Genomic DNA, 18,129 nt, shown 5'->3' with positions numbered 1-18,129 from the left:
TTTGTTTGAGTTTCCCCACACAGTCACTCCATGCTGTAAGTATGGTTCGAAAAGTCCATGATACACTGTACACAGAAGGTTCTTGTCTGAATACTGTGATAGCTGCATCATTAAGAATATGACAGAGCTCAGTTTCTTATAGACATTATTAATATGTTTTTTCCATTTCAGGTCATTATCCACAAGAATACCTAAGAATCTAGCAGATTCTACTTCTTCCAGCCTTGTTCCATCAACCTCTAAATCCATATCTACAGCCTTTTCCTTGTTTATAAACACTGCATACATAGTCTTTTTTAGATTTATAACCAGTTCATTTTCCAACAGCCATTGACCTGTGACATTTGCAGATATGTATGCTCTTCTCTCATGCTGTTCCATATTTTGGTCACTATTTAGTATTGTCATGTCATCAGCATACAATATTTTCTTTTCTTCCTCCTCAACACCTATATCATTAACAAACACATTAAATAACAATGGCCCCATTACCGAACCCTGCGGCACTCCATATTTGATGGATTTGGTTTCTGATTGGTACGAGTTTCCTAATGATACATACTGCTTGCGGTTGCACAAGCATGATTTTATCCATTCACTTGGTTGCCCCCGAATGCCATAGTTGCTTAATTTTTGTATCAGCATTTCATGGTCAATGGTGTCAAATGCCTTTGAAAGATCCAGAAACATTGCAGGACAACCTTTTTCTCGTCTAAGGACTGTAAAATGTATTCTGTTAGACTGGCAATTGCTGACTCTGTAGATTTACCCTTTCTGAAACCATGTTGTGGGTGTATGAGAATGTACATCAGTGATATAATAATTCCAAAAAATGCAGACCTTGTGAATTATGCCGACGACACCTTCTTCATAAGCTGGGGCCCTACAAAACAGCTAGCAGTGCAAAATAATATGAAGAACACTAGCCTCATCACAGAATGTATGACTAAAAATAAATTGGGATTAAATAAGGAAAAGACAATTCTAATGGAGTTTATGTTAAATTACAAATCAAGACAAGTGGATACTGAGCCAGAGTTACCAATTGAAACAATTGATAAACATAAATTCCTGGGAATTATGGTTGATGAACATCTTACATGGAAGGAGCACATCAGCTACATGTGTAAAAAAATCTCGTGTAATACCTACCTGCTTAAACGCCTTTCTATCATAATAGCATCACCAGTCTTAAGACAAATCTATTTTGGTATTATACACTCCCACCTACAATACGGTATTGAGATTTGGGGTGGGGCACCAACGGTATACATGGATAGGGCTTTTAGAGCCCAGAAGAGAGCAGTTAGGATAATAGCGAATATTAGTAAATGTCAATCCTGTAGAGAATACTTTATTAAATATAATATACTAACAGTGTATTCATTATATGTTCTAAGGACTATACTGTTTGAAAAAGAAAATATGGAGCACAGTATAATAAATAGTGATATCCATAGTTATAATACAAGGAAGAAAAAGGATTACCACATAAAACTTAGAAATAAAAAAGCAACCAATCATAATCCATTTTCTGCTGGAAGATTTTTTTACAACAGACTGCCAAATACCATAAAAATGTTAAAAGGAAACATATTTAAAATAAAATTAAAGCAGCTGTTAATTGCTAAATGTTTGTACTCCATCAAGGATTTTTAATGTTGTATGTTCTTTATTTCTACTACTAAACTATTATTATTGTTCATGTATGTACTGACTGACTATGTCCACGATTGTAAAAGTTATTATGGACAAATAAACCATTATTATTATTATTATTATCATCATTCGGCTTGTGATAGGGATGCCCAGATCTTTTGTTGCTTCATTCAACTTGTTTGGCAATAGCCTTGGCATTGTTTTGTAGCACTTCCTTCAAGGTGTTTTTAAAGGCTACTGCTGCAGGATCTCTACTTGTTATTACCAACAGATACATCCACCAGTTCCTTTCACAAGATACTTTAATCCCTGTAGGTTTTTTTTCCTGACAAGCTTATGTGGAAAGCTATTTTCAAATAATGCTAGAAATTAATCATGGCATAGATTAAATTTTATTTCAGCATTTGGTTCTATATAAACTTCATCCCAGATGATCTCTTATAAATTATTTTTTTTAAATTTTTTTTTTTGGAGTCAAATAACTGTATCTGATTTCCACTGTGGATTATCATTACTATGAGGCACTATCTTATTTATCCGAACTAACCCTATAGTAGAGATGTTGAAACATGGGCAGGCATAAAAAAAAGACTGATAAACAAGTAAGCTTGTAGCCAGGAGTCCTTCTTCTGAAGGACACATACCTACATATTTGGGATTCTGGGTGGTGGTTGTTGTTGTTGTGGTCTTCAGTCCAGAGACTGGTTTGATGCAGCTCTCCATGCTAATCTATCCTGTGAAAGATTCTTCATCTCCCAGTACCTACTGCAACCTACATCCTCCTGAATCTGCTTAGTGCATTCATCCCTTGGTCTCCCTTTACGATTTTTACCCTCCACACTGCCCTCAAATACTAAATTGGTGATTCCTTGATGCCTCAGTACATGTCCTACCAACCGATCCCTTCTTCTAGTCAAGTTGTGCCACAAATTTCTCTTCTGCTCAATTCTGTTCAATACCTCCTCATTAGTTATGTGATCTACCCATCTAATTTCAGCATTCTTCTGTAGCACCACATTTCAAAAGCTTCTATTCTCTTCTTGTCTAAACTATTTATCATCCACGTTTCACTTCCGTACATGGCTACACTCCATACAAATACTTTCAGAAACGACTTCCTGACACTTAAATCGATACTCGATGTTAACAAATTTCTCTTCCTCAGAAATGCTTTCCTTGCCATTGCCAGTCTACATTTTATATCCTCTCTACTTCGACCATCATCATTTATTTAGCTCCCCAAAAAGCAAAACTCATTTACTATTTTAAGTGTCTCATTTCCTAATCTAATTCCCTCAGCATCACCTGACTTTGACTACATTCCATTATTCTCGTTTTGCTTTTATTGAAGTTCATCTTATCTCCTCCTTTCAAGACACTGCCCATTCCGTTCAGCTGCTCTTCCAAGTCCTCTGCTGTCTCTGAAAGAATTACAATGTCATCGGTGAACCTCAAAGTTTTTATTTCTTCTCCATGGATTTTAATACGTACTCCAAATTTTTCTTTTGTTTCCTTTACTGCTTGCTCAATATACAGATTGAATAACATCGGGGATAGGCTACAACCCTGTCTCACTCCCTTCCTAACCACTGCTTACCTTTTATGCCCCTCACCTCTTATAACTGCCATCTGGTTTCTGTAGAAATTGTAAATGGCCTTTTGCTCCCTGTATTTTATCCCTGCCACCTTCAGAATTTGAAAGAGAGTATTCCAGTCAACATTTTCAAAGGCTTTCTCTAAGTCTACAAATGCTTGAAATGTAGGTTTGACTTCCCTTAATCTATCTTCTAAGATAAGTCGTAGGGTCAGTATTGCTTCACGCGTTCCAATAATTCTGTGGAATCCAAACTGATCTTCCCCAAGGTCAGCTTCTACCAGTTTTTCCATTTGTCTGTAAAGAATTTGTGTTAGTATTTTGCAGTCGTGGCTTATTAAACTGATAGTTAGGTAATTTTCACACCTGTCAACACCTGCTTTCTTTGGGTTGGAATTATTATATTCTTCTTGAAGTCTGAGGGTATTTCGCCTGTCTCATACATCTTGCTCACCAGAAGGTAGAGTTTTGTCAGGGCTGGCTCTCCCGAGGCTGTCAGTAGTTCTAATGGACTGTTGTGTACTCCCAGGGCCTTGTTTCAACTTAGGTCTTTCAGTGTTCTGTCAAACTCTTCACGCAGTATCGTATCTCCCATTTCATCTACATCCTCTTCCATTTCCATAATATTGTCCTCAAGTACATCGCCCTTGTATAGACCCTCTATATACTCCTTCCACCTTTCTGCTTTCCCTTCTTTGCTTAGAACTGGGTTTCCATCTGAGCTCTTGATATTCATACAAGTGGTTTTCTTTTCTCTAAAGGTCTCTTTAATTTTCCTATAGGCAGTATCTATCTTACCCCTAGTGAGATATCCCTCTACATCCTTACATTTGTCCTCTAGCCATCCCAGCTTAGCCATTTTGCACTTCTTGTCAATCTCATTTTTGAGACGTTTGTATTCCTTTTTGCCTGCTTCATTTACTGCATTTTTATATTTTCTCCTTTCATCAATTAAATTCAATATTTCTTCTGTTACCCAAGGATTTCTACTAGCCCTCGTCTTTTTACCTACTCGATCCTTTGTGCCTTCACTACTTCATCCCTCAAAGCTACCCATTCTTCTTCAACTGTATTTCTTTCCCCCATTCCTGTCAATTGTTCCCTTATGCTCTCCCTGAAACTCTTTACAACATCTGGTTTAGTCTGTTTATCCAGGTCCCATCTCCTTAAATTCCCACCTTTTTGCAGTTTCTTCAGTTTTAAGTTTGGTTTCTGGGTGGTCAGGAATCCCAAATCTGTCACCTGGTTCAGATTCATTGATGACATCTTTGTGATCTGGATCAGGGGTGAGCACACCCTATCCATTTTCCTCCAGAATCTCAACACCTTTTCCCCCATTCACTTTACCTAGTCCCTCCTCCACCCAACAAGCCACCTTCCTCGATGTTGACCTCCACCTCAGTGGTGGCTACATCAGTACCTCCATCCACATAAAACCTACCAATCACCAACAATACCTCCACTTTGACAGCTATGACCCATTCTTACCTAGAAGGCCCTTCCGTATGCCTAGCCACCCATGGCTGTCACATCTGTGGTGACAAACAGTCCTTCTCAAAATATGTCAAAGGTCTCACTGGGGCCTTCACAGACAAAAATTACCCTCCCAAACTTGTACATAAAGAGATCATACATGCCTTATCTCTCCAGTCACCCACCACCTCCAAAAGTACTACCGTCTGACTACAGAGGAGCATACCCCTTATGATTCAGTACCACCCAGGACTGTAGCGACTGAATCACATTCTCTGCCAGGGTTTTGAGTACCTCTTGTTGTGTCTGGAAATTAGTAATGTTCTGCTCACTATCATTCCCACCCCTCCCACAGTGGCAGTCCACTGCCCACAGAACCTACACAATATCCTCATCCATTCGTGCCCTAAATCTGCTCTGAACCCCTTGCCTCATGGCTTGTATCCCTGTAATAGACCTAGATGCAGGACATGTCCCCTACATTCTCCCAGCACTACGTACTCCAGTCCAGTCACAAGCATCACTTATCCCATCAAAGGCAGGGCTACTTGCAAAAGCTGCAATCACTGTTCTGCGTTCTACACGGGCATGATGAATGGCCACTGACAAACTGGCCAAGGAACAACTGGACCACTCAGCTGCTGAAAATGCTGGACAACACAATGTGCTTCACTTCAAAGACTGTTTCACAGCCTGCGTCATCAGGATACTTCCTTCCAACACCAGATTTTCTAAATTGTGCAGGTGGGAACTCTCCCTGCAGTTTTCCAATGTTCCCATAACCCTCCTGGCTTCAATTTCTGTTTGCAACTGTCCTTCAGCAACCTATCCTCTTCCTTGTTCCCACTGCAACACTACACAGCCTTTTATTCCACCAACACACCACAATCTTTTTACTTCTCTACTTTTCCACTCTTCCCCCATCTGGCTATCTTCTTTGTCCCCTCCTCGTACCTTTATACTCCTGCAACCAGCGCTTTACCATCCCCCACTTCTACCATGCCATCACTCTCCCTCCCCACCCTATCCACCTTCTTACCCCCAAAACACAGACTGCTTCTCTCATCATGTGTGGTTGCTTGCAGTCTGGCCTCAGCAGCCAGAGATAATGGTCATGTGTGTGTGAGTTGTGTTCTCGTGAATGTGTGTGTGTGTGTTTTATTTGCTCCAGAAGAAGGCCTTTTGGTCAAAAGCTTGGTTGTTTAGCAGTCTCTGTGTTGTGCCTGTAAGCAACTCTACATCTCCACTATATGGTGAGAAGCATCTATCCGTTTCCTAATATTGTCATTTGTTTATTCTGTGTTTTCTATTGTTTGATTTTATCCTAACTAACTATGTATCATGTTCTGAGAGAGCATTTTTTTTTTTTTTAAACCTGGGTGCAGTTATTCTCCCTTTGAGATTCATCAAAGAAAACATTATCAGTTAGTGTCCCACTATCTTTACCTCCCCACACTGGGAAATAAATTACTAAGACTAAATTGTAATAAATTACTAAAACCAAATTGTAGGTTCCCAATAAGGTTTCCAGATCATTTTTCTTATCAGAATCATTTAGAAAATCTCATTGAAGTCGCCATAGACTACTAACTCGTAATAGTTATTTTTACTGTATTTATTCTTCATAGACAAATACAAGGATTTGAATTGTGGACATATCACACACTCCATGTTGTAATCTTGTGGGAAAACTACAAATAATAAAAATAAAAGAAATAATTATACAACTTTTACATGTAAATATAATTTTAAAAAATGAAAGTGTTCTACTCCTATGAAAGGAATTCCTTAATACTATAAAAACATTTATTTGTAAGAAACTCCTTTAGGACCATGTCTAAGAAACTCCCAATGTGGCTTTTTAAAATTTTTTGAAGTGAAAGAACTGATGGTAAATGAAAACAAAACAGTAACATTATTCTTCCACAATTCAGAAAATAAAACTGACAAGATATATAGGGTCGGTACATTTGAAGTGATCCAATAAAAATTAAGCTGGTTGCTTAACTGTTTTTAAATATTTTGGTTTTTTAAATATGTGATTACACTATAATTGAGAAGTTAAAAGCAGTTTTTAAAAAAAGTTACCTTGCACTGTTACTGAATGGTAGCCATTTTTATTTGTAAGCGCACAACGGTTTTTCAGTTTGGAGACATTAGCGTAAACTTGAATATCTCCGCACTGGGTTAAGTTACAACATTGCAGTTGACATGATTGTTTTTAGAAAAGTCTACAACATTGTTTAGTACTCAAAATACCCTAAATTCAAAACGAACCAGTTGAAATGGACTCCAGAGTTTGGTACTGAAAATTTAGAAAAACCACTTTTTAGACCCATAAATAAGAACCAAGCAGTGATATATCAGCGGTTTTTTTCCATCAGCTAGGTATCATAAACTACTAGCCTTAGTTAGAACAAGAACACTTATATAGAGCAAGAAATTTGAAAATCTTTATTTTTTGTAAAGTTTGGGGCTAGTTATCTCTTGTGGGACTGAATATAAAAATTAGATTTTTGCAAATTTTGTACACCTATATGATAGCAAAGTTTCACTTGACTAAATAAGTATACCAGTCTTTGGTGTAGCTTCAGTCTAGCAATCGTATACACAGGCATAGTCAACTTGCATAAGAATAAGAGTTGGTGGCGACTATTTTGAAAAATAGAGCAAAGTGTATAGTTCATGATGCCTTCTTATATATGTTTTTGGCAATAAAGTTTCTGTGTGAAAAACAATGATAAAACTTAGTTCAGAAAGTTTCTCTAGTAAGATAGTTCACTTGGCTAAATAAGTATACCAATCATTAGACGCTGAAGTGTAGCTTTGATCTAACAATCTTACATGTAGGCATAATCGACTTGCACAACAGTACAAGCTATCTGATTCGCTGTTCAGCAGAGTCTATAAATACAGTGTCACTGTCTAGCAAAACATTGGTTAAGGTCAGAAAATGGCGTCAGCTGACTCGTACCTGGTCTCACATTCTCAGTTGTCCAGACACACTCCTCTTTCCTTGCTGGTAGCATTTTATATCAACCATAAAAACATCTTCAATCAACCTGTTTAACTGTGTTATTCTACTTTTATAATACAGTTCATTTCAACACTGTTAAATGCTTTTTCACACTTGTTTAAAATGTTTAGATTACTGAAATGGTCTCTAGTAGCCCAATGTTACCAAATGTTTATGGAATAAGAAGCATACTTATTTTCATCTAAACCTTGAAATTCATTCCTCTGTAGTTCCACTTAGGTTTTATTACTGTCCCCTCTCCATTTTTCTTGAAATCGGTATTGTGGTTTTGTGTACTTTGTAACTGATAAAGCTTTTCATTACTTTGTTATGCATCCGTGAGCCTTTTTCTCTTTAATGGGGGTCTGTGGCACATGCACACAGCTTTGTGTGTGTGTGTGTGTGTGTGTGTGTGTTTTGATGGGTGGTTACTTGATTTCAGTTAAATGTTGGACAAGTATTACTTGGTTTTTCTTCTCTTTATTGTACTATTTTTGTTGCCTTTTGTATGTGTACATTGAGGAGAATAATTTGTTTTACTTAAATATTCTAATGATATGACTTGGTTTCTCTTCTCATTATAGTTTGGATTCTATTTATCTTGCATTTGTATATATTTTTCCATGTATTCTAAAAACTGTGATTATTATGTTACAGGGACGAAATACTTGCTGACATCAAAAATGAGGAAAATTGGTGCCAACCATTTATCGCAGGAATTTTTTCTATGTATGTACAGCGTACTTTTTAAAGTTAATGTGTTTCATTGTTTTGAAACCTACATTTTTCTTTTGCTGAGCATATATTTTTTACACACTTATTCCAATACTGAGTACCTTAAATAAAAGAAGACTTTTCCATTTATAATTTACTGGTCAATCATTGTGTAAGAAGGTAGGTAAAAACATTTGGTAGGCCCCTGTGCCGCCCCCCCCCCTCCCCACCCGTTGCTCAAGGCGCTACAAACTTCCAGGTTATATCTTTTTGGATAACATGTTAGTGGATTCGGAGTGTTGCTACTATAAATAGCAGGGCAGACACCTTATCTGCCATGGTGGCAGTAATGAGCTCCAGATCTATGGCTCTAAAATAGTTACCACACCATTAAGTAGAACAGTGTATATATTGTGACTCTTCAAGCCTTCCCGGCGGATATGTCGTAAATAGTCTTGTCAGGTTAGCTGCCAGATCACATTGTGCATATTCCACAATATTTCCTTGGAGCTACTGTCAGACATCTTCAGGTGGTTCAACCTTGCTGGTGGCTACCTAGCCAACGTGATCCGATGGCAAACCCGTGAAGACTGTTTACAGTGTATCTATTGATTGTAGATTCATTTGTTTTTCAAAATAAAGATCAAGCAAAGTTGATTATGAAGAATTCAAAGGATTTGAAAGGCATGCTGATAGTAGAACCTCTATTTCACAGTGTACAGTGTTGTGAATTTTGTTGTGTGGTAGTCAGTGATGGAGGACAGCTTTAATAATGAAAAAAACTTCAGTGCACTACAAGCAAATATGGATATTCATGAACAAAAGGTTAATGAACGGATTGTTTTCTTAAAAAATTAGTGGATTACATGGTTCTGAAGTTAGCTCTGGATATTGGAGATAACCTCATCGCTGAAGCAAGTAGTCATGTAAATATGGGTTTAGATTTTTCATTTTAGAATTACTGGATAGCAGTTGATCTTCTATTAATAATGTTATTTCTGGGACACAACATCATGTCTCTACTGATTTAATCCACAATGAACAAAGTTCTTTCAATTCATCTCTAGTAGTACATTCGTCACAGAAAATATTTGCTTACAAGTTTCACGTGGAAGTGAAGAACATCTGCAGTGTTATATAGTAGCCATAAGCAAGAACTGGTAGGGTCTGTTAACTATCTTAGGATATGGACATGTGAAAAGTGTGAAGCTTTGTGTAACCTTCATCACCTAGCCAGTGATACCATGTTGGTACATGCCTCCAGGCAGTTTATACTCAAAGAGGTTGTGGGAGGCCCTTATTGTGAGGTAAACAGCAGTATTGGAACTGCCTGGCAGATTAAACCTGCATGCCTGACTAGGAGTCAGACCTGGAACTTTTGCTTTTTGTGGCCATTTGTTCTGCCGACTGAGCTATCCAAGCCTGACTCACTGTCAGGAGTGCTAGTCCTACAAGGTATGCAGGAGAATTCCTGGGAAGTTTGGACAGTAGTAAACTAGGTACTAGTAGAAGTAAAGCTCTGACAGCATTTGGTGAGTCATGCTTGGATAGCTGAGTCAGTGGAGCACTTGCCCGTGAAAGGCAAAGATCCTAGATTCAAGTCCTGATCTCATACATAGTTTTAATCTGCCAGGAAGTTTCACATGAGCATACACTCTGCTGCAGAGCGAAAATCCATTCTGGGATCAGCAGTGTCGTTCCTCCAGAATAGTGTCTCCAACACAATTGTGAAGTGGTCATAATGTTGTTGACTATTGCAAACAAGTGTTTTCCTGGTACCCATGCAAGAGCTATGGAGGGAAGATTCCTAAACTTGTGTTGCTAATATCCCAGTTGGTAGTCATGTAGTAATATTGCAACACTTATAACCAACACTGCAGGCATCAGATCCTGGTGTAGTAGTGTTACTCTTTTGATGGATGTTAAATGGTTTTTACTGAATTTCATGTGTATGCAGGTTTGTGTTGCCCTCACAAGTGATATATAGTGTAACACCTTACTGTTGGTAAGAAACATCACTTAAAATATGAATGTGCAGACATCTGTTGTCTGATATTGTGATCTACCTGAGCAAAAATATATTGGATAGATCAGGAAGTGTCGACAGCCATATAAACCAGTGTGACAAGTTGATGCGGCAGATTTCATACCAATGTGATCCTAGTAACTGGGTGTTTTAGAATAGAATCTTTCCAGTCAAACATACTGAGTATAATACTGAATTTAGAGTGTCACAGAAACTGGCAGTAACTTGCAACAAATCTTTATTCTTCTTACCCTATGTAGAGTCGATAGCAGTCTGAGCTCAAAAAATTCGTTTTCTATGTTTTAACATTTATCTTTATGTCTTCTCAATGGACCTGCCATACTTCAGTCAAGTGTGGTGAATACAGTGTCCATTTTGCAATGGAAATTGTATTTGTTGCTTCAACAAGATTAGAAGCAATAAGAACTCATCCCCATTATGTGAAACAACTGCAAAATATCATGGACAAAGACTGACAGTGTAGGAATACACTAAACCTTCGCAAATCTGGCTCTCAGTAACCCAGCCTTTCATTAACCCAGCCCACATCTGCCCTCTAGTTGCTCAAGCAGAAATGGCACATACAATGATTAATTGTCATGTGCAACAAAGTTGTCAGTTAATTATAATGTTAAACAATACAATACATGTTGGAATTATGGCTGTCTTTAAGGTTCAGCATCATGGCGTCTAAAAGGAGACGTATTATGCTAAACCTGAAGCAAAAACTCTATAAGTTGAACTGAGGTTCAGTTTGTAGGGAAGTTGTAATGGAAGTGACAAAGAGAAGGACATAGGAGGCAAGAACGTAAAGACATCTCACACTGCTGGTGCCGAAGCAGCAGACATCTTTCTGGAGTACATTATGCAACAATCAGAAATGTGCAGTACTGACATAATGCTTGTAAAGCCATTGTGTGATAAAAGCATACTGCCATTACTTATCATTGTGATGACTACAAGCTTGGAACATGTTTCTTAGTGAGTGATACTACTGGATATGTACACACTCAAGGACAAAGTTTTCAATGAAAATGAATGTGTCTTTGAATTTAATAAAGTATAATAACTAAGTTTTTATGCTGAATTTAAGACACTCTCAATAATCCGGCACTTCCATTAATCCAACACTTATATAGGCAAGGAAGTGCTCAGTTGATAAGAGTCTGGTGTATATGATGAAGTATCACAGTCAGAAATACAGAAGTGTAGCCACAACTTCAGAGACCTCTTTCGGCGTGATGGTGCAGAGACCTCTAGGGGTCTTCGACGCCCATGACGTCTGGTGCAGATTCAAATTCCGTGGTGTGCAGTACCAGATCCCTCTCCCCTGAAACTTGGGTGTAGGGATGGAAACGCCCGGGACGGTGCTGTGGAGGGCAGCAGTGGGGAGAAGAGCCGGGCTCATCAACCGCTGTTGGTGAGGAGGAAGGGATGTCTGAGGTATCCATGACAGCCGACCCAGTGTCCAGGTTGGGAGAGGGAGCCGCCAATCCACCCGGGGCAGGAAGGGCTGGCAGCAGGCCCACAGGGAGACGGCAACTGGGGGCAGGGGTGGCAACTCAAGGACCACGTCCGTACCCAAAAGAGGTAGGGCAGGATGCGGCGGCGTGAGTCCCATGGGGGCATGCGGGTGGAGCTGATTATGATGGCGGTGCTCCAACCCTTTCAACGTCTGCACGGACATCACACGCCGCCCATGGGCCGCGACGACCGTGGCGGACGTCCAACCCGCCTTGCACCCATACTCGCAGGACCACACGGCCGTGCCGGGGTCATAATGCTGCGAGGGCCAGGAGTGGAGGTGGGAGGGGGATGGCATCAGCAAATGTACCAGGATCTGCGGCTGTCTTCCATGAAGGAGCTCTGCCGAACTGCATCCATCAATGGCATAGTGCAATAGGTGCTCAAAGACAGGGTGAGGGCCGACGTGGTTGAAGATGTGTCGACCGCCTGTGTCAACTGTTGTTTAAAAGTGCAGACAAGCCTCTCCACCGAGCCACTGGACAAGGGGTGGAAAGGGGGTTACGGATATGTTTGATACCGTTGGCCCGACAGAAGTCGTGGAAGGAGGACGCCATGAATTGGGGACCATTATCGGAGACCAACGTGTGTGACAGGCCCTCAATGGCGTGAACATGGGCCAGGGCCGTGAGTGTAGCCTCCGTGGTGGTGGATGCCATGCGGACGACATATGGGTACATGGAGTAGGCATCAACGATAAGTAACCACATGGTCCCCAAAAATGGGCCCGCAAATTCGATATGGATGCGATCCCAGGGCTGGCGAGGCACAAGCCAGGGTGTAAGTGACAGGGGGGCTTGCCTGGTGACACGCACATACAGTGCACCCACGGACTAGGTGGTCAATATTGCCATTGATGCCAGGCTGACCGCTACGGTCGCAGGTTCGAATCCTGCCAGGGGCATGGATGTGTGTGATGTCCTTAGGTTAGTTAGGTTTAAGTAGTTCTAAGTTCTAGGGGACTGATGACCTCAGAAGTTAAGTCCCATAGTGCTCAGAGCCATTTGAACCATTTTGATGCTGGGCCAATACACGTGCCGGCGAGCCAAAACTTTCATACGGGACATACCCCATTGCCCGCTGCGTAACAAACTGAGGACCCGAAGCCGCAAATCCAGAGGAATGACCGCCGGATGGGCATCCGACTACGTGGCCAACAGAAGGACATCATCGATCACGGACAGCCTGTGGGACAGGTGGCGCCAGGGTCTGAAATTGGACTGCCTCCGACGAGTAACATAGGAGGGCCACCGGTGGACCACTTAGTGGAGAACGTGCCACAAGATAGGGTCGCAGCAGGTAGCCACGACAATGTGAGCAGCCATAAGAGGCAGACCGTCCAGTGCACCCCGGTGGGCGGAATCAGTGTGAAAGCAGAGGACCTCCTGTTGGTCAAAGGAAGGATCGGGGCCTGCTGGGAGACGTGAGAAAGCGTCCATATTAGCATGGTGGGCGGTGGGCTTATACCGGATGGTGTAAGCATAATTTCGTAAAAACAACGCCCAGCAATGGAGATGTTGAGCCGTCCACTCTGGAAGGTGTGAGTGGGGTCCGAAAAGCGTAACCAAGGGTTTATGGTCTGTCATGAGGGTGAACTTTGCCACAAACAGATAGGTGTGAAATTTGTGGACGGCGAACACGATTTCCAGGGCCTCATTTTCAGTCTGGGAGTAGTTCCGTTGTGCTTGGGTCAACGTCTTAGAGGCATAAGCGATGGGCTGTTCGGAGCCATCGGCATCCTGTTGCGCAAGGACGGCCCCAGTGTCATATGCCAACACATCAGCCGCCACAACCAAGTGGCCATCCGGAGAAAAGGGAGTAAGGCAAGGGCGGACTTCAGCGTCGTCTTTAAATGGAGAAAAGCCTGGTCGCAGACAGGAGTCCAATCAAAAGGTACCCCTTTGCGATGCAAGTGATTGAGGGCTTGAGCAACAGAGGCAGCCTGGGGCAAGAACTTTAAGTAATAAGTAACCTTGCCCAAAAACACCTGGAGTTCAGATAAGTCCTTGGGACGAGGAAGGGCCTCAGTGGCCGCGACATTACAACCTGAAGGGCGAATGCCATCTTTGCTAAGCCACTGGCCTGAGTATTCCACTTCTGGTTGAAAAAAACCACACTTGTCCAGCCGACAGTGTAAATCTGCAGATTGCAGAGCGTGGAATTAGGCGCTGCGGTTTTGCAAATGTTCCTGGCGGGAATGCCCTGTGACCAAGATGTTATCCAGATAATTCACACAGGCGGGGATAGGCTGTGTAAGCTGCTCCAGGAACCGCTGGAAAATGGCTGGCGCCGAAGAGACACCAAAGGGAAGGTGCCTGTACTTGACACCAAAGGGAAGGTGCCTGTACTTATACAATCCGAAAGGCGTGTTGATAACCATTATGTTCTGAGATACGGCAGCCAGGTCGATCTTTGAAAAATACTCTCCCCCGGCAAGCTTGGCGAGAAGGTCTTCCTGTCGGAGAATGGGGTAAGTGTCAATGAGGAACTGAGCATTGACTGTAGCGCCGAAGTCCCCACACAGCTGAAGGAACCCATTCGGTTTCTGTATGACCACTAATGCTGTCGTCCAGGCACTGTAAGTCATAGGCTCCAGAACGCCAGTGGCCTGGAGCCAATCAAGTTCCTGCTTGACTGCCAGCCGTAAGGCCACTGGAAGGGGCCAGGCCTGGAAAAAGCGAGGCTGCACATCCAGCCGTAGGGTGACGTGCGCCTTAGAACCGGAAGCACATCCGAGATCCATTGCAAACAACGACACAAAAGCGAGCACAGATCGTCCAAGTCCTGAAAAGGCACAGCCGTGCAAACGACCTTAACTTCGTCAGAAATTAAAAAGCCAAACAGTTGAAACGCATCGAGGCCAAAAATATTCGAAAAGCCGACGGATGGCCGACGACAAAGAGGGCAAGAAGCCGGGGAATACGCTTACGTCGCCTGGACGACGAACTGCCCACGAAGGGGAATGTAACCGTCTCCGTAGGCGACCAAACGGTGAGAGGGAGGTGAGAATTCAGGAGAGCACAGCCGGGTATACGTCGCGATATTAATCAGGGAGACGGTGGCCCCAGTGTCGACCTGAGAACTGACATCCTCAGTGAAAAGGCGGAGCGTGAGGAAAAGCTTCCGCGCTGATGGGTCATCCTGTGGGACGACTGGTTGCAGAGCACGGACTGTATCTTGAGGCCCAGGAGGGGCAGGACTGGAGCGAGTCAAGCGACTACGACAAACCGATCGGATGTGGCCCTCCTTGTTACACAGCGTGCAAGTTTTCCAGCAGTGGGGACAATCAGCTCGAGAATGTGCAGTAAAGCACTGTGGGCAAGGTGGAAGTGGGCCGCGCGACCGGAGGCAGTGATGCCATAGAGACGTCGGACAACGAGGAGTCCCGACGGCGCTGGCCTCGGTCGGCCGGGCCACGTCAACGTCTCGAGGGCGGAACCCGCCTGCGGCCGCGCCATAAGATGCTCGTTGCACAATTGTGTTTCTTTTTGGATACTTTGGTCTGTTAACTAGTGTTCGCTTTATTACACTTCGTTTTTCGTTTGGCCATTCTCCTTACTGTCGTTCTATCAAGCATGTGCCTCACTTCTGCGTTTTCCATTAGTTTGATGTTTTCCTTTACGTTCAACTGGCGGACTGGTCTTCTTTGGCGTTTGGAAAAAATGCTATAGGAGTGATCGAGACTCATGGATCAGATTTAGCAATTTCTCTTAACTCAGAGCGACTTCCTAGGTTTGTAGTTTCAAAAAAAAAAAATGGTTCAAATGGCTCTGAGCACTATGGGACTTAACATCTGTGGTCATCAGTCCCCTAGAACTTAGAACTACTTAAACCTAACTAACCTAAGGACATCACACACATCCATGCCCGAGGCAGGATTCGAACTGGCGACCGTAGCGGTCACGCGGTTCCAGACTGAAGCGCCTAGAACCGCACGGCCACACCGGCCGGTTTGTAGTTTCACTGTGTTCGCTACTTTACACTTCTTTTTAATTCCTTTTTGATGCATTCCTGTTTGGCTTTTTCGAGGTTGTTAGGGCAGAAACTTAATGTGGAGGCCGTCTGGCTTCGCCCTTTCAGCCTGTGAGTGGACCGGTGGCCACTCATTCAGCAAGATCCGAGCAGGAAGACGGGGGGAAGGGTTCGGAAGTGGTAAAGACTGCTCAGCTCACGTGTTGGTTGCAAGCAGAACTGATAATCTGCAGCATTGTTCCCAGAACTGATGGGGGTGATTGGTTTGGCGCCAAGTGGAGGGTCTCAGCCAAAGGCTCCATCCATTCTGTGACGAGTGTGGCTGCAGATTTCTGGGCCTGCCTTATGGGGTGGAGTATTATAGGACTCCCCATGATAGGTCAAGAACGCATCACACAAAGAGAGCAGCTATTCGGATAACAAAGTACTTGTGGAGTGCACATTTGTTTTCTTTTTAGGCTAGGCAGTAGTTTGAGATCCTCCAGTGAGTGCCTACCAGTTAATATGCAGAGAGCAAAACCAGAGTGCATACAAAGTAAGGCTGCTTCCACTGTCAAAATTTTTAACAGTAAACTGTCGCAGTATTCATAGCAAATTTATTGAATTTACTACCCTCCAAGAAAAGTTGTCACACTCAAACAGGGTGTATACAACCAGGGACAATCGGGAAATCCGGGGGAAACAGGGAAAACCCTGGGAATTTTTTAGAATTCCGGGAATTTTTCGTTGTTTTAGTTTTCAATTAAATTTTTGTTATTTTGACTGGTAAGAATCGATACTCTAACAAAGGATATTACTGTATCCCGCTACTGCAGCAATAAAACGTGAACGAGAAAACAAAACGAAAATAAACCATAAACTGCCATATACAACAACTAAACACAGTGCTCATACAAGGGTTAGCCAACAGCAAAATGTGTCAAAGGCTTTAGGAATACTGTGCAATGATTCATAACAGCAAATTGCCTCCGATGAGCGTGACGTCACAACTGCTTACATTAGATTCGTTTTAGCAGTTACGAGCGGGCTCATGCGCATGCGCAGTTGAGTGGCTGTCAGTAGTACCTTCTCCAGTTTCTGGCTACAGAAATGTGGCTGTTGGCTGTGTAAGCTGTCGCAGCAAGCAGCTAGATGCAACCGGGAAAAATTTTACTGTCGCGTCCAGCTGCCAGAGTCACGCATGCGCAGCGGGCCCTGATATGGGGGGGGGGGGGGGGGGTCGGACGCGATAATTACATATTATGGAGGAGAAAAAACCTATCTTAGTATTGCCCCGGTTCGGAAATATCGCAGATCCTAGGTTGATGCGCAGAGCAGTCTGAGTTGCAGTGGAGAAGTGTGTAGTCTCCACGTGACCCATGTTTACATTTTGTGATCTTGCTGTATCCTCTTCGTTTACTGCTCTCACGTCAAATGAAAACAAAAATTTCTGTGGCCGGGAGCTATCAAGTGAATTAAAAAACATTCACATAATTGCGGAAGGCTAATATACGTTATTAGTTTCAGATTTTATTTTTGTCGTTTTGCTAAATAAATTTGGTTCTTATTAATCTTTTACGCTGAGGCAGTCAATGTGTTTGAAACAAAGTGTTTAGTTCCACACTATTGGCTAATTTCAACTGCTTGCTGCATTTCAAGTGCACGTTTTCATCTTCTAGCACGTATTACATTATGCCATAATAAAGAATCAAATGGTTCAAATGGCTCTGAGCACTACCGGACTCAACTTCTGAGGTCATTAGTCCCCTAGAACTTAGAACTAGTTAAACCTAACTAACCTAAGGACATCACACACATCCATGCCCGAGGCAGGATTCGAACCTGCGACCGTAGCGGTCTCGCGGTTCCAGACTGCAGCGCCTAGAACCGCACGGCCACTCCGGGCGGCAATAAAGAATCAAAAATGAGTTAGTACAGTACCGGTACTCCAAGAAAATTTACATCTCGAATCCCAACTGAAAAGCTTAAGGGGCTCCGGAACGCCCTATACTTGCAATGTTAAAATAACGCTTATAAATTACATCTTTCCTCACATAGTATTTGAGGTAGGAAGTTGAACTTTTTACAGATTATTTATTGGAATATGGGCTACAACTTAACACAGGGATTTTACAAAATTTTAGTTCAGTTATTAAAGATGATTTTTTTTCA

General features: G+C 42.4%; 1 protein-coding gene across 1 annotated transcript in view; it reads left to right on the top strand.

Moving 5' to 3' along the window:
- Positions 1-18,129, top strand: part of LOC126235773 (uncharacterized) — a 178,817-nt gene that overhangs the window by 53,938 nt on the left and 106,750 nt on the right. The window contains exon 2 of the mRNA XM_049944573.1: positions 8,400-8,471. Coding sequence (XP_049800530.1) covers positions 8,400-8,471 — 72 coding nt within the window. The remainder of the gene's footprint in view (positions 1-8,399; positions 8,472-18,129) is intronic.

This window comes from Schistocerca nitens, chromosome 2 (genome assembly GCF_023898315.1).
Source record: "Schistocerca nitens isolate TAMUIC-IGC-003100 chromosome 2, iqSchNite1.1, whole genome shotgun sequence".
NCBI lineage: Eukaryota > Metazoa > Arthropoda > Insecta > Orthoptera > Acrididae > Schistocerca > Schistocerca nitens.
The sequence above is the reverse complement of the archived record's forward strand: the minus strand, read 5'-3'. Positions and strand labels throughout refer to the sequence as shown.